Source organism: Drosophila rhopaloa, unplaced genomic scaffold (assembly GCF_018152115.1).
Source record: "Drosophila rhopaloa isolate 14029-0021.01 unplaced genomic scaffold, ASM1815211v1 contig_115, whole genome shotgun sequence".
NCBI lineage: Eukaryota > Metazoa > Arthropoda > Insecta > Diptera > Drosophilidae > Drosophila > Drosophila rhopaloa.
This window is the reverse complement of record NW_025334990.1, coordinates 2,620,653-2,644,798: the sequence shown is the minus strand read 5'-3', so window position 1 is coordinate 2,644,798 and position 24,146 is coordinate 2,620,653. Positions and strand designations below refer to the sequence as shown.

At 36.3% G+C, this 24,146-nt stretch overlaps 7 protein-coding genes across 8 annotated transcripts; all 7 read right to left on the bottom strand.

The window, feature by feature from the left end:
- Nucleotides 1-222: 222 nt before the first annotated feature.
- LOC108039617 (lipopolysaccharide-induced tumor necrosis factor-alpha factor homolog) lies at nucleotides 223-952 on the bottom strand. Its single transcript, XM_017116669.2, has 3 exons — nucleotides 609-952; nucleotides 408-543; nucleotides 223-339 (listed from the first exon to the last, which is right to left on the bottom strand). Exons 1-3 carry the CDS (start codon nucleotides 748-750, stop codon nucleotides 234-236), a joined length of 384 nt encoding a protein of 127 aa, XP_016972158.1. The 5' UTR covers nucleotides 751-952; the 3' UTR covers nucleotides 223-233.
- Nucleotides 953-3,226: 2,274 nt separating this feature from the next.
- On the bottom strand, nucleotides 3,227-4,214 carry LOC108039615 (lipopolysaccharide-induced tumor necrosis factor-alpha factor homolog). The gene is made up of 3 exons (XM_017116668.2): nucleotides 4,044-4,214; nucleotides 3,574-3,706; nucleotides 3,227-3,521 (listed from the first exon to the last, which is right to left on the bottom strand). Exons 1-3 carry the CDS (start codon nucleotides 4,159-4,161, stop codon nucleotides 3,419-3,421), a joined length of 354 nt encoding a protein of 117 aa, XP_016972157.1. The 5' UTR covers nucleotides 4,162-4,214; the 3' UTR covers nucleotides 3,227-3,418.
- A 10,499-nt stretch (nucleotides 4,215-14,713) lies between these two features.
- Nucleotides 14,714-18,063, bottom strand: LOC108037273 (lipopolysaccharide-induced tumor necrosis factor-alpha factor homolog). Its single transcript, XM_017113806.2, has 4 exons — nucleotides 18,037-18,063; nucleotides 15,591-15,869; nucleotides 15,071-15,203; nucleotides 14,714-15,018 (listed from the first exon to the last, which is right to left on the bottom strand). Exons 2-4 carry the CDS (start codon nucleotides 15,727-15,729, stop codon nucleotides 14,916-14,918), a joined length of 375 nt encoding a protein of 124 aa, XP_016969295.1. The 5' UTR covers nucleotides 15,730-15,869; nucleotides 18,037-18,063; the 3' UTR covers nucleotides 14,714-14,915.
- LOC108037274 (lipopolysaccharide-induced tumor necrosis factor-alpha factor homolog) lies at nucleotides 16,736-18,063 on the bottom strand. Of its 2 annotated transcripts, none has more exons than XM_017113808.1 (3): nucleotides 17,955-18,063; nucleotides 17,103-17,237; nucleotides 16,736-17,043 (listed from the first exon to the last, which is right to left on the bottom strand). In XM_017113808.1, exons 2-3 carry the CDS (start codon nucleotides 17,231-17,233, stop codon nucleotides 16,941-16,943), a joined length of 234 nt encoding a protein of 77 aa, XP_016969297.1. In that variant the 5' UTR covers nucleotides 17,234-17,237; nucleotides 17,955-18,063; the 3' UTR covers nucleotides 16,736-16,940. The 2 variants fall into 2 exon arrangements, with proteins under 2 accessions (XP_016969297.1, XP_016969296.1); XM_017113807.1 differs by having other exon boundaries at nucleotides 17,965-18,063.
- Nucleotides 18,064-19,434: 1,371 nt separating this feature from the next.
- Nucleotides 19,435-20,519, bottom strand: LOC108037275 (lipopolysaccharide-induced tumor necrosis factor-alpha factor homolog). Its single transcript, XM_017113809.2, has 2 exons — nucleotides 20,112-20,519; nucleotides 19,435-19,781 (listed from the first exon to the last, which is right to left on the bottom strand). Exons 1-2 carry the CDS (start codon nucleotides 20,423-20,425, stop codon nucleotides 19,685-19,687), a joined length of 411 nt encoding a protein of 136 aa, XP_016969298.1. The 5' UTR covers nucleotides 20,426-20,519; the 3' UTR covers nucleotides 19,435-19,684.
- Nucleotides 20,520-21,147: 628 nt separating this feature from the next.
- LOC108037681 (lipopolysaccharide-induced tumor necrosis factor-alpha factor homolog) lies at nucleotides 21,148-21,958 on the bottom strand. Its single transcript, XM_017114312.2, has 2 exons — nucleotides 21,505-21,958; nucleotides 21,148-21,437 (listed from the first exon to the last, which is right to left on the bottom strand). The coding sequence occupies exons 1-2, from the start codon at nucleotides 21,753-21,755 to the stop codon at nucleotides 21,335-21,337; spliced, it is 354 nt and encodes a 117-aa protein (XP_016969801.1). The 5' UTR covers nucleotides 21,756-21,958; the 3' UTR covers nucleotides 21,148-21,334.
- A 468-nt stretch (nucleotides 21,959-22,426) lies between these two features.
- LOC108037272 (lipopolysaccharide-induced tumor necrosis factor-alpha factor homolog) lies at nucleotides 22,427-23,858 on the bottom strand. Its single transcript, XM_017113805.2, has 2 exons — nucleotides 23,475-23,858; nucleotides 22,427-22,631 (listed from the first exon to the last, which is right to left on the bottom strand). The coding sequence occupies exons 1-2, from the start codon at nucleotides 23,759-23,761 to the stop codon at nucleotides 22,529-22,531; spliced, it is 390 nt and encodes a 129-aa protein (XP_016969294.1). The 5' UTR covers nucleotides 23,762-23,858; the 3' UTR covers nucleotides 22,427-22,528.
- Nucleotides 23,859-24,146: the final 288 nt, after the last annotated feature.

Sequence of the window (24,146 nt, the reverse complement as noted above, 5' to 3'; positions counted from 1 at the left end):
GACTCAAGGGAGCGCCGTGGAAAAAAGTGGCTCGTATCGCGTATTCTTATCAAGTAAAGCCAAAAGCTCGCCGGACCGATTGTTTACCCTGTTGGGGGAATTTCATCGTCTGTCGACACCTTAGCAAAAATGTTCGAATTCTCAATGAGTTGCGGGTGATTGTGTGTAGAGGGTGTGATCGGTTCGATTTGGTTCGATTTGTTTGGTTCTGTTTATTTTTCTCTTGGGGATTACTAATCGCTGTTGTAGACGCCGACGAACTTGTTGCAATTGCCGCAGAAGTGATTTGCATTCATGCAGCTGGTGGCGCAATAGGGCAGACATGCGCAGCACCAGAGTCTGTTTGAGATTTTCCATTGAAGATTAGATAAGGGGGAGAGTAGTATAAGGAGCTCCGGAGATCTTACCCAACGATGCAGAGAATGGCGGCAATGACGTGTGTTTTCACACTGGGCGAGTACTCCACGCGGGTCAGTTTCTGGACATGGCAGTGCGGGCATGTGATGAAGCTGGGGTCGGGACCAACGGGCAATACGGCTTGATCTGTGGATTAGTAGAACCTGTATGCATATAGCACCTATTATACTTTGTGGAATTAAAAAACCCACGCTGTATGATCACCACGGGCGGAGGTGCTGCTGCATGAACCAGTCGCACTGGCGCCTGTATGTGAACCACCTGCTCGTAACTCGGTGGTGGCATCTGATGTGGATACCCAGTGGCTCCCGCCGGTGGTTGGTTGTACTGCATCTTCGTTTGGGATCCAATCACGAACTAAAACTGAGGCCAAGACTCGCGCTTCGTCATTCTGCTGCTGTTGCACAACTTTGCTGCCGTGTGTTGCTGGCAACAATGCCTACGAAAGCTCTATTTTTTAGCTTTTTATCTTGTTTGCTTGTAATTATTATATCTACAGCCAAACAACTTAATTTGTTAAAAGCGAAAGTGCTTTCTACACCGTAAACAAATTTGTTGGAATTAAAGGGACTTAATACGGACCCACATCTTTGGGTCAAGATATAAAACTTGGAGGAAAAACATAATCTTCTTAGGGGCAGACCTTTATTATGTTATTTTAATTTTGGCGATTTGCTGGTCCAAAGTTTTTGTTTAGATTGCTTTGGGAACGTCTTTAGACCGTCATTAAAAGAGCAAAAAGTTGTAAGCGCAAAAAATTAAATGCCCATAAGCAAAAAAGGTAAAAAACGCAAAAGCGGAAAATGTCCCAGTATTAAATAAATATTTTTGTTTGATTACAATAGGTTTCCCATATTTATTTTTATGAACACATAGCACAACTTATGCAATGGGAAATTTTAATGACATACCCAGCAATAAATACAAAGTCTTGATAAGAATGATTAGCTATGTTTATATATAGGAATGCAAGTTCAAGTTTTACAAATTATTTTAGTCAACTTATAAATGAAACGGATCATACAAACAATATATCAGAAAATGACTAAATTTCTCACATTAAGTGAGTCAATTATTTAACATCTCATAAGTCTTTACTCTTTTATTATTTGTATCCACATCTCTAATGCATCTACTAAGTCCTTGGTTTTCCACAGCAACAACAAGAGCTGTAATATATGTAGAAAAATACAATTTAAAATTTAATTAAAGGCTACCTTTGACTTGGAACCTACCGCATATTGAACCAAAATCTCTGTCTCCAAGATAAATGTAAATCATCAGAGTTGATAGATCCCTTAGACGACTGTCTCCTTTTGGGATTCTCTACCGACAAACTTCTATAAACCTCCGACGACCGCTTTTTGCATTTTGGTCTGCTTCTGAACGACATCTTTTCGAAACTAAGCTTCAGATTTCAGATCGAGACTTTCCTCCCGAACTCTAAGAACAAATGCAAGCATAGCTGATAAGGCTCGACTGTTATCAATTATTTTGTAGTCATATATTTTTTGTTTTCCAACGAAACGTTGGCAATGAAATCGAGAGGGCGGACTAATTACAAATTATTGATGCCTATAATTTCACAATACTGAGAAAAAGACAGCACGAATTTTAATACTATTAAATAAATCACTTATAAGTTTAAAAAGGTTGCTATATATATGTTATATTTATTGATTGAGAAATTGAGAAATACAAATTTAGTAGTTCGTTGTCATATTGACTTCTTAATAATCAAATTACCAAAGTCACTTTCTTTGTATTGATTTATAATCCATAAATAAAATAGAAAGACCGGAAATACTAAGTCATACTCAGGTTTCATTACAAGTACAAATAAAAGGTAAGGTCTTAATAATAGAAAGGAAATCAAGCGATTTCTGCCAGCCGAGGTTACGCTGACTAAAATATATTACCAATGCATAAAAGTAGACAACTATTTTTGCGAACTGAGTGCCGTATACTTAATATTTTAAGCACGCAAGTTAGACTTTATTAAATTGTTTTCTTTGTCTCTGCGTCATTTTTGTGGATCGGCCACATTTGTATAAATTTGAGCCAAAAAGGTTATGTTAAACTTTTAAAACCAAACGGGTTCTTATCTGCTTATCTTTTATGATTTTTCGTATACACAGAAAACATTTTGTTGGTTAATGAGCCAACTTTTACAGTACATTTTCCGTTATTTGTTCTGTATTGAAAGTTGAATTCACCAGAAAAATGTTGACTATTGTCTAGGTATTTTGTTGTTGAAATTATATTTAGTTGTTGTTTTACTTGTTTAATAAACCATCTGTATAAGCGATAATTTTACAATATTTTTCGTATAAATTAAAATTATGGTACAGCATTTTAAACGGATTATTATTTTTTTTGGTTTTGTGGTTACATTTACCTATCAGTAAATTCAACCAACTATTATCGGTTAAAACTGTTAAACTTCTTGATTACACTAAGATTTTTCCTTTGCTGTAAGGATAGATTCTGAAGAGAAATTGATTATAAATAAGATGAAATAAATTAATGGGTGCGAAAAATAAACCAAACAGAAGTATGTATACTTTTGTGCAAATGTTTATGTAAAAAATAAACATTTAAAAATTCAGATTTGATTTTTTTATATTGCTTTGTGAGAAAAAAAATGTTTTTCCGTGTGTCAGTGAAGCGTGACTCGTGTAAATAATTTCACATTATTGATGCGACACAGAAAATTAATAAATTTGTATATATTTTATATTAATATATTTTGTGGAGTAAGAATTGGCAGTCCCAAAATTAAATCCCCAATAAAAAGCTTTAAAATTTGTTAAATTTATAGCAATAACTTTAGATATTCTGATTATAATCAATCGCAAAATATTTTTGTTTTATTTTGTATAAGCTTACACTACGATTAATTTAATTATTTGTGTAATCAAATTAAAAATGCATTTATGAGGCATACTTTTAAGGTTGCATATTAGGAGTTTCTTGGATTTTTGGTTTTCGAGGAAGAGGCCTAGTTTTTGAAAGTTCCCACATAGGCTCCGCAGCTACTACAGGTGTGTTTGGCCGACTGACAGGAGTCCGTGCAGTACGGAATGCAGCAGCAGCAAATGCCCCTAAAAACAGGATTGTTAATATTGACAAGAGGATCAACCTTTAGTTGCTTACCCTATCAGGCAAATAAGAAGGGCTATTAAATGGGTCTTGGTACTCGGCTCAAATTCGATCTTCGTTTGTTTTCGGGCTCCGCAGCTCGGGCACGTGGCCATGGATGGAACATTCCCCAACACATTAGGAGGTGCTAAAAAGTAATTTTTTGTAAAAAGAAACGGTTATAAGTATTTTTTTTTAAATTATTTTCAGAACGAAAGCAACGCACGCTGAGATAATTTAATAAACCAATTTAACACTTAGGGAATTATGAAATTTGTAAACAATGAATTGGGGTTTTATATATAACAAAAATATATAACAAAAACAAATGTACGCCATTTTATTGCTTTTCAACATACATACCTACACATTGAAAAGCAAATATGTGTGCTATTTCGATAGACTTTTAGAAATCGTTCATATATACAATGCTTTGACCCTAAGAACTATGTTTTTTTCTGATTAGTAAGCATGAGAACGCTTACCCTGGATGAACTGAGGCTGAGCAACAATCAGCGGCTGCTGCTGGTTCAAATTTGGATAACCAGGCTGGGTGGTGTTATAACTGGGCGGTGCCTGGGCGTCGGGATAATTCTTCTCCATTCTATCGTTTTTTATTATTGCGACCGACGTCCTCCACCTTCCAATTCAGACACGAAACTAAATTGCGCCTCACTGAAAGAGCATAACATTTTTGGGGCTTTTTCCATTTCGGACCATCTGAGAGAGGCAAGCATTGATCTAGACCTTAAACCCTAGAACTTTTACGCACCAAATTCTGGCACTGGAGCGCAAAGCTATTTCAAGTGGAATGAGAGAGAGCAAATGTGCGTGTTTGCCACACATAGATACACATACATACATATGTACCTTTTCGAATTCTTTTATTAAAATAAACAAAAACTGAACAATAAAAGCAAAAGCTCGTTGCGTTGGTTATATAAGTTCGAAATTTTAACAAGATTCAAAGATACACAACAAAAAATTCATTCATTCGTGGAATTCTCTCACGAAAAAGGTACTTTTACGTTATACGTTAACGTAAGACTTCCAATCAAAACAGGTTATTTATCAAAAAAGTATATTGAAGTATATTGCTTTGATCATTAAAAAATTGGAACATTACTGAAAACGAGGACGGAAGCTAACTTCGGCAGGCCGAAGTTTTAATACCCTTGCAGACTTTGCCGAAATTGCTAAAAATGAAAAAGTAGCGAAAGGAATAAGGTATATTGTTCCTATGGGAGATATAGGATATAGACGTCCGATCGTCACGCACTTTTACCCTAATCAAGGTATGCATAAAAAAATACGATTTGGAAAGATTCATGTCAATTGCTTATATACTGTGTGAAATATCCTAAAAATCATTAAATTTTAACCGATTTCACCCTATTGTTCCTATAGGAGCTATAGGATATAGACGTCCGATCGCCAAGCGCTTTTACCCTGATCAAGGTATCCATACAAAAAATAAGATTTGGAAAGATTTATAATAAATAGAAATATCGTTCATTCTTGCAAGTTATATCCGATTGTTCCTATGGGAGCTATAGGATATAAACATCCGATCGGGGCGGTTTTCAAACTTGATCTGCGTACACATGTTTTAGGACGACTGTGAAAGTTTCAGATTGCTAGCTTTTAAACTGAGCTCGCAAACGGTATTGAAACAGGCGGACAGACGAACATGGCCATATCGAATCCTCTATTGTTCCTGATCGAGAATATATATACTTTATGGGGTCGGAAACGTCTCCTTCACTGCGTTCCAAACATCTGATCAAAATTATAATACCCTCTGCAAGGGTATACAAATAATAACGTTAAAACATTTACCAACTGTTACCAACTGTTGAATGAAAAAAGCTGACTTCTACGGGAAAATTAGTGAAAAAAGACAAATTCGAAAAAAACAATAGTTTACAGCGATATTTTCCATAACTATTAAGAGCACGTCCAATATTTTATCTACTTTCCCACATACTGATACATGTAATTCAGAACATCATAGTTTATGCATTTAAGCATTTATCAAGTCTGCATAGGGCATTTTGTACATATGTACATACATACATATGTATGAAATAGTAATCGATTGTTTTGGCGTATACAGCCTTACTACAAAAGCTTACTTCCTCTTCCTCTTTCCTCCAGGACCTTCCAAGAATATAAACGTCTCTCTCTGCAGTTGAAATCTACCAATGTGTTTTTATTTATTTAACCTTACTGACAAAGTATTTATTGGAACGTGGACTTGGAACTACAAATGGACTTCAGTGGGAAACGCTGCCAGCTTTAATTAGTTGGAGACTCCACTGATTAATCTGATTTATGTAGTTGTTGAGAGAGACAGACAGGGATGGCAGCAACGCAGCCGGATTGAGCTATTGTATTTATGATGAAATTAGCTAATTCCACTGAAAAGACAGATGGCGTTGATTTTAAATTAGATTCAGGGGCATCAGATCACCTAGTAAACGATATAACCTTATTTTCCGAGTATGAGACTTTAAATCCAAGTGTGGCGATTGAGATTGCAAAGCGTGGAGAATTTGTGAATGCTACTGCGAAAGGACTAGTTAGTCTTAATAGTTCGGGGAAAAACATTGCATTACAAAAGGTGCTGTATTGCAAGGAAATCCCGCACAATTTACTATCCGTGAAAAAGATGCTTTTTTGTTTGTATTCAAAGACTTTGTGGCGAAAAGTGAGGCTCATTTCAACTTAAAAATGGTAAATCTATATATTGATAATGGCAGGGAATATCTCTCTAATGAAATGCGTGAATTTTGTGTCGAAAAAGGTATTAGTTATCATTTAACGGTTCCGCATACCCCACAATTGAATGGTGTTGCAGAGCGGGTGATTAGAACAATCACCGAAAAAGCTCGCTCTATGATTAACTGTACTAAACTTAATAAAAGTTTTTGGGGTGAAGCTGTTTTAACAGCAACCTATTTAGCTAATTGGTCCCCAAGTAGAGCTTTGGAAAATATAAGAAAAACACCATATGAGATGTGGCATAAAAAGAAGCCAATATTTAAATATTTGAAAATATTTGGATCGACGGTATATGCACTAAATAAAGTGCGAAAATTTGATGAGAAATCGATCAAGACTATACTCGTCGGGTATGAGCCAAATGGCTATAAATTGTGCAATGCGGAATCGAGAAAATTTATGATAGCTAGAGATGTAGTGGTGGACGAAAAAAGCATAAAATCTATGACTTTAAATGAAAACAAGAAAGGAAAGCTAACTTCGGACGGAGCCGAAGTTGATATACCCTTGCAGAATATTCTGTAAATTATATTCTTCAAAATTATTCATATATTCATATATTCTTAATACTCATAAAAAGTCCTAACTTCCTAACTTTAAAAACACCAAAGTTATGGCATTTCCAATCGTTCAGTTATATGGCAGCTATAGGATATAGTCGGCCGATCCTTATGAAATTTGGTAGGTCGGATTGATTGGCCAAAAATAAAACCCATAGAAAATCCCAACTTGATAACTTTACAAACACCAAAGTTATGGCATTTCCGATCAATCAATTATATGGCGGCTATAGGATATAGTCGTCCGATCCTTATGAAATTCGGTAGGTCGGATTAATTGGCCAAAAATAAAACTCATAGCAAATCCCAACTTCCTAACTTTAAAAACACCAAAGTTATGGCATTTCCGATCGTTCAGTTATATGGCAGCTATATGATATAGTGGCCCGATCCGGCTCGTTCCGACTTATATACTACCTGCAATAGAAAGACAACTTTTGGGAAAGTTTCAAGCAGATAGCTTTAAAACTGAGGGACTAGTTTGCGTAGAAACGGACGGACGGACAGACGGACAGACGGACAGACGGACGGACAGACGGACAGACGGACGGACAGACGGACATGGCTAGATCGACTCTCCTGGTGATGCTGATCAAGAATATATATACTTTATAGGGTCGGAAATGTCTCCTTCACTGCGTTGCAAACTTTTGACTGAAATTATAATACCCTCTGCAAGGGTATAATGACTCTGTGGTAAAACATAATGATGTTAGCAGAAGTCAAGATTCCCCAAATGGAAGAGAATGAAGAGTCAGATTTTCCATTACTGGAAACGAATGAAAATAAGAATTAAATAAAAATTCCACTTGTCTCGAGAATACCGATCCAGTAGTTGAAACTGGTGATAATATACTAGAAAATGAAAATCAACAAGTCAGACGCAGTGAGAGGATTAAAGATAAGCCAAAATTATCATATATGTAGATTTTTAGAAAAATGTCTTATTAATACCCAATTGTGTTTAAGTGATATTCCCAATACATGTAGGAATTTGATTGGCTGTTTAATGTACATAATGTTGTGTACACCTCCGGACTTGAGTACATCAATAAGTATCTTAAGCCGGTATACTAATAATAATAACAAAGAATTATGGCAATGTCTTAAACGAGTTTTTATATACAGTGGCTCACAGCTTATTTGACCCACACCTAGTTTTCAACATTAAACAGGTATAACTCCTGAACCATAAGAGATACACATAAAAATAAAACGCAGAAAGGTTAACTGTTGTTTTAACTTCAAAAATATGTTTTCATTTATTTATTCTAGCAAGGAACTTCTTAATTAAACAATAAAAACTAAAAATACTGCCTTTTTCAATGTCACAGCTTATTTGACACAGTTCATCAAATTAATTATAAAAAATTTCAAAAAAAATATTTTTTTAACTTTCAGTTTTTGGTATGTCCGCCCTTTTGGTCCACAACCGACTTCAGTCCATTGGGAATAGATTCGACCAATTTTTTTGTAGTTACTGGGGTGATTTTAGCCCATTCTTCGAGCAAAGCCGTCTTCAAGTCATTTTTATTGGAAATATTGCGCTCCCGAATTTTTGAGTCCCGCAAAGCCCACAAATTCTCAATAACATTAAAATCGGGTGACTGACCTGGCGATTTCATTATATGGTGACAATTATAACCCAGCCAATATTGAACTATAACCGACTTTTGCTTTGGGTCATTGTCTTGGTAGAACCGAAAACCCTGTTTTATTCCCAATTTCTCAGCACTTTGGAGTAAATTATCCTTAAGGATATTAAGATAAACATTTTTATTCATTATGCTTTCAATAAATTTTAGGTTTCCGACTCTTGCTGCGGACTTACAGGCCCAAACCATAACGTGTCCGCCGTCATGCTTAACGGTGGGTTTTAGATGTTTGTCCTGCAGCTTTGTATTGGCTTTACGCCATAGCTAAGAACGTCCATCGGATCAAAAATATTAAATTTTGACTCATCAGCGAAAATGACCTAAAATTTATTGAAAGCACAATGGATAAAAATGTTTATCTTAATATCCTTAAGGATAATTTACTTCAAAGTGCTGAGAAATTGGGAATAAAACAGGGTTTTCGGTTCTACCAAGACAATGACCCAAAGCAAAAGTCGGGTATAGTTCAATATTGGCTGGGTTATAATTGTCCCCATATAAAGAAATCGCCAGCTCAGTCACCCGATTTTAATGTTATTGAGAATTTGTGGGCTTTGCTGGACTCAAAAATTCGGGAGCGCAATATTTCCAATAAAATGACTTGAAGACGGCTTTGCACGAAGAATGGGCTAAAATCACCCCAGAAACCACAAAAAAATTGGTCGAATCTATTCCCAATAGACTGAAGTCGGTTGTGGACCAAAAGGGCGGACATACCAAAACTGAAAGTTAAAAAATATTTTTTTTGAAATTTTTTATAATTAATTTGATGAACTGGGTCAAATAAGCTGTGACATTGAAAAGGCAGTATTTTTAGTTTTTATTGTTTAATTAAGAAGTTCCTTGCTAGAATAAATAAATGAAAACATATTTTTGAAGTTAAAACAACAGTTAACCTTTCTGCGTTTTATTTTTATGGGTATCTCTTATGGTTCAGGAGTTATACCTGTTTAATGTTGAAATTTAGGTGTGGGTCAAATAAGCTGTGAGCCACTGTACCTAAAAGGAACTGTTGACTTGAAGTGGGAATATTAAAGTGGATAATATTCTTATAGGGTATGTCGATTCTGATTGGGCTGGAAATGAGACTGATAGGAGAAGTACTGCAGGATATATATTTAAAGTGTTTGGAAATTGTTCAATTTCCTAGAGTACTATGAATCAAAAATCAGTTGCTGCTTCATCTACCGAAGCTGAATATATGGCCTTATTTGAAGGTGTTAGAGAAGCTATATGGCTAAAGTCATTAATAAATTAAATTAAATTAAAATTAAATGACCCAATAGATATTTTTGAAGACAACCAAGGTTGCATTAGTATAGCCAATAATCCTACTTGCCACAAGAGAACCAAGCACATACATAGATATTAAATATCAATTTACCAGGGAATAAATTGAAAACAAACTAATCTGCGTTAAGTTTATTTCCACAGATTTCCAATTGGCTGATATTTTAACGAAGCCACTACCAACAGCTAGATTCACTGCACTGCGAGATCAACTGGGGCTAACTGGATCTTCAGCCTGAACCTTTATACATATATGTATGTAGAGTTTTTTGTTAATTGATAATTCACTTTAAAGCCAAGACAAACTGGATCTCTTGGCATATATACATATATATTTAACAATAATCAAACCAAAATAATTTTTAGTCTAACCATTACTGTTTATATAAGCGAATCTTGTTAATTTATGTTTTGATTGATCTGATTGGGTTTTACTGGGTTTCCCCAATTCTTTGCAGCAAATGCTGGATCATAAAAGAAAGAGACCCCAGAGAAGAGAAGAAAAAAAATATTACAACCATTTAAATATGCACACTCGATATCATTTGTTATTATATTTTGTTATATCTTAATTTGTATCAGTGTAACTTTTGAGGTGGCGTGTTGAGAATACCAAAAGTCACACTTGTACGCATACACATTGTGTGTTTATGGGAAGGGGATGAACCATGATACAATAACATGTTATTGTATCATGGGATGAACAATGAAGATCTCAGGGAGAGGCAAAGCTCTCTCTTCTCTTTGTTCTCTTCCTCTCTGTCTAAGAACGATTTAGTTTCCTTTTTCTGTTTTTGCACATGCGTAGCTTACTTGCTTGCAGACAACGAGAGCGTGCGGTTGTCAAAAATAAAATTAACTACAACCACAATAAGAGTGTTTTTACTATTTGGCAAATCTGGTGTATTCCTGAAGTTTGTATAAATATTATTTATATAAATTCCATACATAATTTGTATGTAGGTTGTAGGTTAATGTCATTTTTATACAAAACAAAGTAGTTACCTTATTTTACCATACATATAAATGTGGTCTGGTTTAACGATCCACGTTGAACAACTCAGCAAATGTGTTTTTGCCACCGGAATCTATGTAAGAAGGGAGGTCAACTATCGAAAATTTATTAATATTAATATTTGTATACCCCTGCAGAAAGTATTACAATTTTAGTCAAAAGTTTGCAACGCTGGGGTGGAGACATCTTTGAACCTATAAATTATATTAATATTAATTTTTGTAAAAGCTTCAGGGGTATATATATATTGGCTTTCAATTTGCTCAATATAATTAATTCCCAGGACGGTACTTAAAAACATCGCAAGAGTCCTTATCAAAAGCGCGGTTGGCACACACAATTTGCCGACCACTGATTATTTGCAAATTTAATTGCATACTTTTAAGTCTTTGATAACTTTTGTTCGAAATACAAAGTTATCTCGCAAAATGTTGTATTGTTCTCTCAGTCTGCCTAGCTGTCCGTTTCGAATTCGGAGTTGAATAACTAATAAAGCAACAGAATAATTAACAAGAAAGGAAAGCTAACTTCGGGCGGAGCCGAAGTTGATATACCCTTGCAGAATACTCTGTAAATTATATTCTCCAAAATTATTCAAATGATGCATTCTTAATACTCATAAAAAATCCCAACTTCCTAACTTTAACAACACCAAAGTTATGACATTTCCAATCGTTCAGTTATATGGCAGCTATAGGATATAGTCGGCCGATCCTTATGAAATTTGGTAGGTCGGATTGGCTGGCCAAATATAACACCCATAGAAAATGCCAACTTCCTAACTTTACAAACACCAAAGTTATGGCATTTCCGATCAATCAGTTATATGGCAGCTATAGGATATAGTCGGCCGATCCTTATGAAATTCGGCATGTCGGATTGATTAGCCAAATATAAAACCCATAGAAAATCCCAACATTCTAACTTTACAAACACCAAAGTTATGGCATTTCCGATCAATCAGTTATATGGCAGCTATAGGATATAGTCGGCCGATCCTTATGAAATTCGGCATGTCGGATTGATTAGCCAAATTCAAAACCCATAGAAAATCCCAACTTCCTAACTTTACAAACACCAAAGTTATGGCATTTCCGATCGTTCAGTTATATGGCAGCTATAGGATATAGTCGGCCGATCCCGGCCGTTCCGACTTATATACTGCGTGCAAAGGAAAGAAGGGTGTGTGCAAAGTTTCAATTCGATATCTTTAAAACTGAGAGACTAGTTCGCGTAGAAACAGACAGACGGACAGACAGACGGACAGACGGACAGACAGACGGACAGACGGACAGACGGACAGACGGACAGACGGACATGGCTATATCAACTCAGGAGGTGATCCTGATCAAGAATATATATACTTTATAGGGTCGGAGATGTCTCCTTCACTGCGTTGCACACTTTTGACCAAAATTATAATACCCTCTGCAAGGGTATAAAAACCATGACCACACCCAGTCCCATAATAACAAGATATTCATAGTCACATGTATACGAAGTGAGACTCGAAATTTATATTGTCGGCCACACATAAAAAAAATTGTATATTTGACAAACCAATACATTTTTAAAAAGTTGTGTTTTTTAAGTGCAATTTAAATGCAATCATCGCACTTAAAATCTTGTAGTCTAACTTACAACTAACACAGCATGAAACATCAGACTTTTCTTTCACTTCTATTTCTTTCCAATTTTTTAATTTTAGTTTGGCATGTTGACTTTATCTTTATTTTAGATAAAACATTTTAGTTGGGATCGCCTATCCAGTTACAGGATCTGTATCTGTGGTTGATTTCGTAGATGTCCACTTCACAATACCGACGTCCGCAGCATGAAGCACTGGAAAGAATTGAAATTCCATTAGATTTTGAAGTAAAATAGGGTAATTGTAAGTTACCAAAAATCCATCTTAAACTTTTTCCATCGAGATATAGTCTGACGTCTTTCCCTGGACAGAAAAATCTGCCTGCATTTCAGCATGTATTGCATTCTTCGACTGTTTTCTTGCTACATAAGCGATTTTGTGTTGGCTGCATCTGGTTGCAAATGTATGACTCATTGAAATGTCTTGAAACATAACTCTCAAAAGATTATCTTTAGAAAAGACTTCCAATTCTGAGAAAAGCATCGCAAATTTGTGATACATAAAATTACTAAATGTAAATAATGCGTGCAGTGGGAATCGAATTTTGCATTTAAAACCTTACATTGTTTATGAAACAAAGGTTACAAAAATTTTGAATTTAAAAAGTAATTAAAAATGCATTTATAAAAATTTTAAAAATACAAAATAATCGATTTTTGAATACAAATTGCATTCAATAAATGTTTTTATTAGGGGAGCATTAAACTTTGAACCGCAGTAGATTTAAAACATCGCTAGTAGATTTAAAATATAAAAACATATACAATATAATTTATTATTATTTGATGTAAATTTTTTAAAATATACATTGAGTCCCATAAAATCAAATATTTATACCAGTTTCTTAAAAAAGAGAAACTAAAAAACACATTGTCGTCTTTGTAAACAAGCATTATTAATTACTAATTTCTCTCGTTTTTAGAATTGGTACTATTCAAACTCATACATATATTCCGTTCGCATTCATAAGGTTCCCTGCGATCAAAAAACTCATTTAATAATAATAGTTTTTCTTTCTATACTGGATTGCATTTAGCAAAGAGGTCTGCTGCTAACCGGAATAAATTTATTTCTGAACTTATTTTTATTGCTCTTTGCAATTAAATGGCAGTTGAATTGTCGAAGCTGATGGAATAGCGAAAGTGGGAGGCTTTGGAATGTTTCGAGAAACTTAATTTCACCACGAGTTCAAGCCATGAATTAAAATTCTGAAAAACCCAATTTTGTTTCTAGACATATGTATGTAATTTTCTTTTAGGTTTTCCTGGGCCATCAATACCAACACTGTTGCAAAAATATGTACCAACTCTACAGATTGATTTGCAGTCTGCTATATACAAATGCTTATAAAAGATAATTGAACTTGTTTACATTGCTTACCAGGTTTTTCCCCCTGGTGATTTTAATATTTATACCTTTGTACTTGCGGTTTCAACACGAAACATTTTTTTTTAAAAGATTGATTATCTGAAATTTTTTAGAAATACATTTTTATTGATTCTTTGATTATTCAAAACAATATTTTACGAGTGTGCAGTTGCAAAGGTTATCAACAGTGTGAAAGATCAATTCTCATTACTCGGAAGCCATAAAAAATCCAAACATAGCTGAAAAACTTAAAGATAAGCTCATGTTAGAAAATGGTGACGAAATCGAAATTGTGCTATTATATAAGTAATTAACAAAAATTGAAAATTTCACATTCACAAATCCACATTTTTCTGATCTATGTATGTTCTTGTCTTTAAAAGCTGATAAGTTTCATTCCTTCTTTTTTCATTTTAATTAAAATTTACTGCTGACACAGCCTCATATTAGCATTGCGCGACGCAGAAATTTGGATTGAAAGGGTATTTTTATTCAACGCGATAAGAACCGAAATATTTTTTTTGGAAATTATTAAGGACAGTATCGCAGTATATTTTTTTGTTATCAGTATTTTCTGGGCGAACATAGAATTCCCAGAATTTATAACAAAAATGGTGGCACTAATATTATTATCGACCAATGTGTTCCTTTGCAAAATTTAAATATTTATACTGATAAAAGAGGTGCCCAAAATGTTTAAATATGACTTTTCATTTTGGTACAGTCAAATATGTATTCATACGAGTATGTTCATATTTATAATTGTTGCCATCTTTCCCTGAAAAGTTTCCCAGTCTACTGTCTATAAAGAACTGTTTGAGTCTCCGATTTAAAATTCTATGATAAGTTATTCATTTATTTTAATTGAAATGTAAAAGTATTTAAGGGCGGTTTTACAATATTTTCTGGGACAAGAGTCAGTGACTTTGTTTTGCATATTTCGTTGTGCGAAGTTGAATCCGAAGGAGAATAAAGCTCACAATGATTGGCATATTTTAAAACATGTCAATGGAGACTTCCTTTTCGATGTTTGATCCCTAGTTCTTGTAAGTTCCCACATAGGCTCCGCAGCTACTACAGGTGTGTTTGGCCGACTGACAGGAGTCCGTGCAGTACGGAATGCAGCAGCAGCAAAGGCCCCTAAAAACAGGATTGTTAATATTGACAAGAGGATCAACCTTTAGTTACTTACCCCAACATGCAGATAAGAAGGGCAATCAAATGGGTCTTGGTACTAGGCTCAAATTCGATGTTCGTTTGCTTACGGACTCCGCAGCTCGGGCACGTGGCCATGGATGGAACATTCCCCAACACATTAGGAGGTGCTAAAAAGACCAGAAAAGTTTTTGTAAAAAATCACCATAGAAAATAGATAGAAAAATAGATAGAAAATAGATTGTATTAACAATATCGTTCTTGAAAATCTGTTTAATCACTTTTATTTAATATGGACACTCTTCGAGAAAGAATAAAAAGAATTTATGTTTTTCATAAGGAAAAAACGTATATAAATGAACGCTTTTTTTATTTCGGCGCGTGTGTATACACATTGACGGAAATTCTTGGTTGGAATAAAATGTTGTTCTTTCAAACACAAATTTAGAATCCATGCTCTTGAAATCGGTTTCTATTTTAATATGGTATCCATGTATAACACTTTAGTTCCTAAAAACTGGTCCAAATAATTTGAAAATGGTTTGCCTTTCACTTACCCTGCACATTCTGAGGTTGTGCCACAATTACAGGCTGTGGCTGATTAAGACTCGGGTAGCCCTGATGGGTGTTGTCATAACAGGGCGGTGCCTGGGGCATAGGCTGCTGGTGGTGGTTGTAGGGAATATTCTTCTCCATTCTTAGTTTTTTCACTTCCGACTGATGTGCTAGGCGTTCAAACTCAGACTGGCAACTAAAATGTGCTCCACAGGCGACGCCCGAATTTGGATTTGCGTTCTTTTTAGTTGTGTGAGGGCAGGCTCGATGTTGATTGTGCGCTGGGGATTTTTGGAGGCATGCAATTTCCGATTATTTTTCTGACTACAGACTATATATTTATAGTATTTGATGCTTCCGTTTTTGTGTTTAGATTAAGCTTCGAATTGAGTCGCTTCTCTTTTAGAGTCGCTCTCATTGACTTGAAAAAAACAAAGATTACGAGCCATAGCTTTAAAATTACAATTACAATTTACGAATTTTATACAATACAGCTTTAATATATACTCCTAATAATAAAACATTATTTACTTATTTCTGAAAGTTTTAAGAATTATCTCGAGTGTATGGGTATATGTTAAAGATATTTGGAATAGTTTTATACAGATTAATGACCAAAATACCAGTTTGCGTAGAAATGGACTGTGATGCTGATTAGTATATAACTTTTGACTGTAATTTCAAAACCCTCTGCAAGGGTATATAAATGATAATTTCATATTATATTTTCGTTCCTATTGAAAAAACATTGTTTATAAATTTTGAGTCAGTACCACTTCTATAACTGATACTGGGGTGACTAAACAATCTGATTTTTTTCCGCTATGTACTATTATCAAAGGAAGCAATTATTGTCGTTTCATAATAAACTCATAAATCTTTATAAATCTCTCCATACTTTGAAAAGAAACTTTATTGTTTGAATTATAATTTACAATGTTATATAGAAAATGTATTGCTATGATTGAGAGACATGAATGATGTCCTGTCACTCATTCTAATTTCCAACTATTGGGCTGGACATGACGACGCGAAGCAACCCATAAAACGTTCCCCCCAAATATGCATTAACTTTTATTTACTGAATGATCATGGGTACTTAACAAAACTAATTTCCTGATGAAGTCATCTAAATAAAAGCCATTAGTTTCTTCCTTGAATCTTTTTATTAATTTGATAAGAATACAAAAGCTTAAGCTGGTACTACAATGTTTTGCTTGACATCAAAATATTGCGTAGTTATAAATGTGAGAGAGGTAACAACGGAATATGAGTTAAGTGGTAGGCTGCATTTGGGCACGGGGCTGCTGGCCGCAGACCGCGGAAAGGCTTGACCTCGAAATCGAAGGGGCTCAACGCTCGTAGGTGCCGATAAAGGCGTTGCAAGATGGACACATGTGGTCGGAGTTCCGGGCACACTTGGTGCAGTAGAGGAACCCGGCACAGGGCCAGCAGCTATGCGGCAGAGAAATGTATTAGAGTGTTGGAGGTAAGTGGGGGATGACACCGCTTACCAGGTGAGGCACATGATCAGGGCTATCAGATGGGTCTTGGTGGTGGCCTTCGGCTCTATGCGGGTGGTAACCTGCTGGCGGCAGCTGGGGCACACCACGTTGCACGGCTCCGGACCAACGGGGGTGGACATGGTGCTGGTTTTAATTTAAAATATAAACCGGAAAACTTTAATAACTTTTATATTGATTGCATCGCAAGACCTTGAAAACTTCGCGTGCCGCTGATGCATAAGAATTTAATTAGTTGTTCGGTGGATAATTTAATTGAACGCCCACCATGCAAACAAGCTGTGATCAGCCTTATCTCCCGTTAATTGTTGTGCTATATACTCAAAATTCCTTTCATGGCTGAACCCCAAATGTGTGAGGTCATCTTCAGCCGCGTGCTTTGTGGAAACCGAAAGTATGTTGATGTCGTCATCACACAATTGCGTCTGACTCTGCCCTATTCAACCCCCATTCTATCTATCATCTCCCCGGCGGGTTAGCATTTCCAAACTGTTTGCGCGCGCCCAAAATCAACAAAATCTATTTATATTCGCACTAGGCCCGACAACAGCATAGTTTCATCATTAAGCGGCGGGTGTGTCCGGCGCCAGTGCTCAACACACTCCCCCTGGGATCCACCATCCACCATCCACCTGCCGACCTTCGTGCTCCTCATCAGTTTTCCCTAACACACTTTCGAGGAGCGGCCATCATCTCGAAGGCGTTGTCCTGTTTGCTCAGCAACAACACATATTTCATTTAATACGTTTTTTGTTAACATTTTATTGAACTCGACTTTGAGAAACGTCGGGCAATTTTTTTTTAAATTATTCCCGGTTTGAATTTTAAATTTTGTACACGTACTTATACTTACTATTTACGTTGCCGAAACAAATGGGTTAATCTTCAAATGAAACTAGAACTTCGCAGAGCTGTCAAAACTTACTGCGCACTGCTGGACTTGAGAAATAGATGTGCGGCACTATTTTGCGCAGCGAAGCTGCAACCATTCGCAATGTTCGGATGTTGCTGGCCTGCCGATGTTCCTGCCGCATGTTGCAGCAGCAATGTTGCTGGCTAAACACGACTTTTTGAAATTATTCTGTTGGAATATAAACATTTATGTATATAAATATTTACATATACACAACTCTAAACCAAAGTTATGACGCCGTCACCATCGAGGTTTTATTTTGCATTTTAAAACTAAGCAATAATGTTTCGTATACATATATTTTAGATATGGCAAAAACGCCAAACTAAAAATAAAGAACGCTATATTTCAATTTTTATGTGTATATAAAAACATTTAAATATATAGCTATATAGATAGCTAGATGGATTGAACCGAGAGACAAGTTTGCGTAGAAGCGAAATGATAGACAGATATGCCTTGATCGATACCCCTCCGAGAATGACCGAAAATATATATTATTTATAATGATATTTCCGACATTCCTTCACTGCGTTAAAAACTTCTGGCCAATTACCAATACCCCTAGCAAAAGTTATGTTCTTATCAGTCGTGAAAATCAAAAACCTTTTCTAAAATGTTTTATTTGGTTTAACAGAAATAGGGGCTTTGGTAGATTTCTGATTTCATGTGATTACATATTCGTAATGGATGGTGATGAATCCTCTTACCTCTTAAGAGGAAAATCGGCTTCAATTTGGTAAAGTTGAAGGCTTTTTGTCACCTTTTTACAAGTCATCGGATACATAAAATAAAACTAACTAATATGAAATTCGGTCAAAAAAAGTATTAACGTTAAAATGACAAATTTCAATGCATAATATTAGAAAATCAAACCACAAGTCTTAAAAAGTCTCACTTTGAAATCGGCATAAATTTATTAAAGTTATGAACTCTACAACTCCAATTTGGGGTTAACTTGTTAAAAGTCATGGGAAACTTTAAAGAAAACTAACATGAAAATGGAAAAAATTAAAGGAATATATCTCAAAGTATATGGAAATCTATTGAGGTACTAACTTTAAGGTTCATGCTAGCTAATTTTCTTTAAAATATTAATTTTTTTAGACATTTCCGAATTATTAAAGTAATATTACATTTTTTGGTTGGCTTCCCATGTTTTTATTTCATTCCAAATATGTTTAAATAAAAAATGTTACTGCAATTTGAGTATGATTCTAAATTGATTTATGTATAATAGTTTATTAATATATCTGTATAGACAATTAAACATACATTTATTGAAACTTAATTTATTCAGCTGTAAGTTAGTCGATCAATCCAAAACAAGAAAAAGCGTCATAGTGTTTCAAATTCCCAGCTACAAGGCTGCCAGATCCGCAGAAAAATAAAAGCAACGCAAAAATAAAATTAAATTAATGGGAATCCCAGAATATGGCAAAGCTTTATTTGTTTTTTTCTTTCATTGTTTCCTATCTGCTTTTAGCAGAAATACAGAAATCAGAGTCGATTAAAGAATTTGTGTGTGGTAGTAAGTATTGGTATGATAAATGCGCCACTTCAAATACACATGTGGAGTACATATACATATGTACTTAGTTATACGAATATGAATACGAATGTGACGAAATGAAATCGGCGAGTGTTTTCGCTGGCGTCTTCAAAACGATCCCAAACAGGCGTTGCAGTTGGGGCAGAATTGGGAGGTCTTGTAGCAGCAGTTGCAGCAGCAAGGGACGCAGACGCAGGGCCAGCAACTGGGGGATAAGATGGAGAGAATTGGTTATATTGTTTACCAGGCACGCCATTACTCATCGAATAACAGAATTCCTGCTAAATAAAACAAAACAAATGCGGTCACAGAAATAGCACACAGATTGCATTTTGTAGATGTACATTGAAATGAATAATAAATTTGCTCCCTAAGGTAAAGTTTGCTCATAAAATTGAGTGTAGTCTTGTTTTGTTTTCAAAATAAAATTGAACTAATCTAAACCTCGAGGTTTATGTTCTTTAAGGTGCGGCTCTTTGGTGCTATTACTGTGTCCGCAGCTGTGACTATTATATTTACGAATGCATGTACTTACAGGAAAAGGCAGAGGATCGCTGCCATGCAGTATGTCTTTCCCGTACGATGATGTTCCACTCGGACGCGAATCCGGGCGTTGCAATGGGGACATATCATTCCGTGTCCCGGAGTGTCCACCAACACCGTGGTCTGGTGCACCACGTTCACCGGAAGTGGGGGTTGTGACATCGGCGTCGTCTGGGCTATCTGCGGAACCTGCGGGTAGAGCTGGTGCGGCGACGCCTGGTATTGGTTCAGATCCATCTCAGCCGGAGGAGCGGTGGCCAAGTCATCCGAATAGGGCGGTGGGGAGTCAACCCGCTTGTAGTCCATTACAGATAATAATGTGGTACTTGTAAAACCGGCACGAAGGCTAATCGAACCGGCAATGTCTTCCAGTTAACTGCGAACTGCTACTGAAAGCTCCTGAAATGCATGCGCTTCGGTAAAAAGAAACAAAAACAAAAAGACACTGGACTTTCGGCTCTTTGGTGTGAGCGAGACGACAATACGATCGCGCGAGCTTGCATATATCGATTAGTTATTGCTACGGGGATTACATCGATAGGAGTAACTGAAATTCAAATTTGAAGACAAAGGAAAATTGCTCATAACAGTTGCATTCAACATTACCGAGAACTTTTATATCTAAAACTATCCGGGGAATATTTTCTAAATATTAAAAAAAAATACGATCACTTAGTCGCATCAAAAATTACTGAGAACTTTTATACCTGAAACTATTTGAGGGATTCATTTCTGAATGTATATGGAAAACTTTACGATCAATAAAACCAATATTAATTTTTTTCCGGGACAAATTTTTCAAAGTTTTCCAACGTAATTTTAAATTTATATCGGTACAAAACGCGTTCTAAATCAACAAGACCAATTAGTAATACTGGCAAGAACCAAGTCCCAAGAAACATAAAATCTTTTGGCTATCTACGACCAATGGATATAAAGGTAAAAATTGATAATCTAGCTCACCGTCTGAAATGTCAAGCTTTTATGTAACTACGACCGCTGCCATAAAAAAAAACAAGAGTATAAAATAGGGCATTTATTTGTGGCTCATTTATTTTATTTGTTAAAATGTTAATTGAAGTTAAACCAGAACTCAGATTAACAAGTTAATGTTAAAAAAACTGTAAGATATAAAATATATATCCCCGAATGGTCTTGAAGTCCTTGATAATAAGACCGTAAATGCTGGTTGGCAGTGCAAAAAAGTTGGTTATTTCAAACAGCATAGCTCCCAATGTGGCATCCACAGTTGGGGCAGTAGTGCTGGACACTCTTGCAGTAGTTGATGAAGTAGGGCAGGCACACGAAGGGCCAGCAGCTGGGGGATTAAGGATGTCGTTTTAGCATGCACATCTGTGTGGGGTGTACCAGGCCTCTCCACTCACCAGCAAATGTACAAGGTCAGAGCACACAGGTGGGTTTTCCGGGTGGGGGCGGTGACCAGACTGGTTGTGACCTCACCCTTGCAAGACGGGCACCGCACCCTCATCGGCTTCCAGTCCACAGTTAGCGGCAGTGCGCCTGCCCCCACCCCGTTGAGGGTGTAAGTGGGTATTTGGGTCACCACCACCCCAAAGTCTGGTGGCGGGGTTACGCTTTCCGTGTCTGGAGTCGTGCCCACCCATGTGCTGTTCATGTTTGCGCTGGGACATGCACTGAAACTACCGACCACTTAATGACAACGCTGCTCTATCGCAATCCTTATCTTTTCTGACTAATTGACGGGTACTTTTTAAATGAACCGTACAGCGAGGTATAAAAGAGTTGGCATTTGCAGCACTTAATCGATTGACATTGGCTTTACTGACACCATAGCATTCCATGACTAACTACATGGATAACTTGGCTGCCAGACTACTTAAGTTTGACAACAAAAATCCGAATCACCATATATTGTTGACTTAGTCAATAAAATTCTCTAGACGGTTACTAGTGTTTTATTAGCAACCTTACAGATGGAATTAATCTTTTATTTTTGATAGTATATTGAAGTCGTTAAACTTTGCTATGCGCTATAAACTGATTATATAATGGTAATCAAGCTCTTGCCATTGGTTTATCATCAACATCGATCTAAAATGTTAAGCTGCCATGAGTCGTTTATAATCTTTTATGCCCATTGTTAATATTTTAACAAACTGATATGCCAAATGTGGCAAGTAGGTTTCTAAATATTCGTTTAACACTAGTTTTTAGATATTATATTTCACATAATGGACTTCCTATCATTAGACTTTCTTATGTGAAAATGAATATCTTAAAAAATATGAAGTGTGTTTATATGTTTCCCCTTTTTTAAATCTCATGTTTAATGTGTGACTGTCGTACAAGTATATTTACAGATAAATTTCGCTGGAATATGAAGGTAATGTTCGGGGATCTCTATAAGTAGGTATGCATAAATAGACGTTAGTTCTCGTAGGTGCCGATGTAGGCACTGCAGTTGGGACAGTAGTGGTTGGCATTCTGGCAGGAGTCCATGCAATACGGAAGACACACGCAAGGCCAGCAGCTGTGGATAAAGATTGGTGGGGATCGATTAGATAGGTTCGGGGAATTGGTTTATTAGTCAGAGCGCTAATTCCAATTGGCCTATACACGGGCGGCAGTCTACGGGCCGATTCCAGTCAGTTCACTTGTCTGTTATCGCAGCTTTGTTATCTGCCTCTACTCCAGTTCCAGTTGCGATAACATTGTTTTCAAGTATGGCCTGCACATAGAAACTTATTGTACCTTTGCAAGCGATAAGAGAGCGTGAGTGGTGCATGGGCGTAGCTTTTTTATTTTTAGGCATAAAACTGACAAGTTGTCACTAATAACAAGTTTTTTAATATGTGTATTCGGGAGATACTGAAACATATCTATAGATATTTTATTATATTGCTCTACACACCTGTCTTTATCTGACTTTTATATATCTTTTACATACAATGTAAATTTATCAATAATAATAATATTTCCATATCAATTTTAGTTTTGTAATGCAATTGTCATTGACAATTGACTAATGCACCTACCTATATCTCTCGGTTAACAAACCTTTTCAAATATCTTTTATATGCAATTTAAAGATATTAACAATAATAATACTTTAATTTCAATTTTAGTTTTGAAATGCAATTTTCATTGTAAAAATCAATGGACCAATATGAAAATACTGTTCTAACTTGTAAGTGTCATTACATAAAAGACTTTGTTTCCTCACACACTCCTTTCTAATTTAAAATCGCGAACACTTATGTATATGTCCTATAGTATATAAACTTCAAGTCTACGCCCCAGTCGTTCTATCTAATAATTACAGGTAAACAATGACGTTGAAAAAGCCGTCGTATCAGATGACTGGGGAACTCACATGAACAGGCACAGGACGAGGGCCCAGCAGTGCGTCCTGCCGGAGGGAGTGCTCTTCACGGTGGTCAGGACTTCGGCGTGGCAGGAGGGGCAGCGGATGCGAGTGGGTCCGCCGCCGATGGGCACCAGGTTGGAGGTCGTCGTGGTCTGGATGATCACCGTGGAGGTCTGCGGCGGCTGTGGCATCGGTGGGTAGAGTGGTGGCTGTGTGGGGCCACCGGGCTGATAGGTCTGAGCTGGCGTGAATCCGGGCTGCTCACTGTACGGCGGAGGCTGTTTGCTGTCCATAGTTCTGATGTATACCTTCTGGAGTCTCTGCTTTTCTCAACGAACTGAACCGATCGCTTTGATGGCTGGCGTGGCACTAAATGGAGCTACGGCAAAACCTTAACATTTGGCAATTTCTTATCGCTACGTAGAGATAGCTCGTAGAGAATGGGGGATTTCTTGCGTACTCGTAAACGGATATTTTGTTTTATTGTGCAGTTGATTTAGTGAGTTTCGACGATGCTCCTCTAAATAGCTATCAGATGAGTCACCTTTTTGATAACAGCAATAATAAATAGGCAGATGATGAATAAGCTCTACTCGCTTTGACAACTTGCCCTGTATGGAAAATTAAATTACGAGTATTTGGCTTGGAGACATACTGTCGGGAGAGCATTTGTATCAA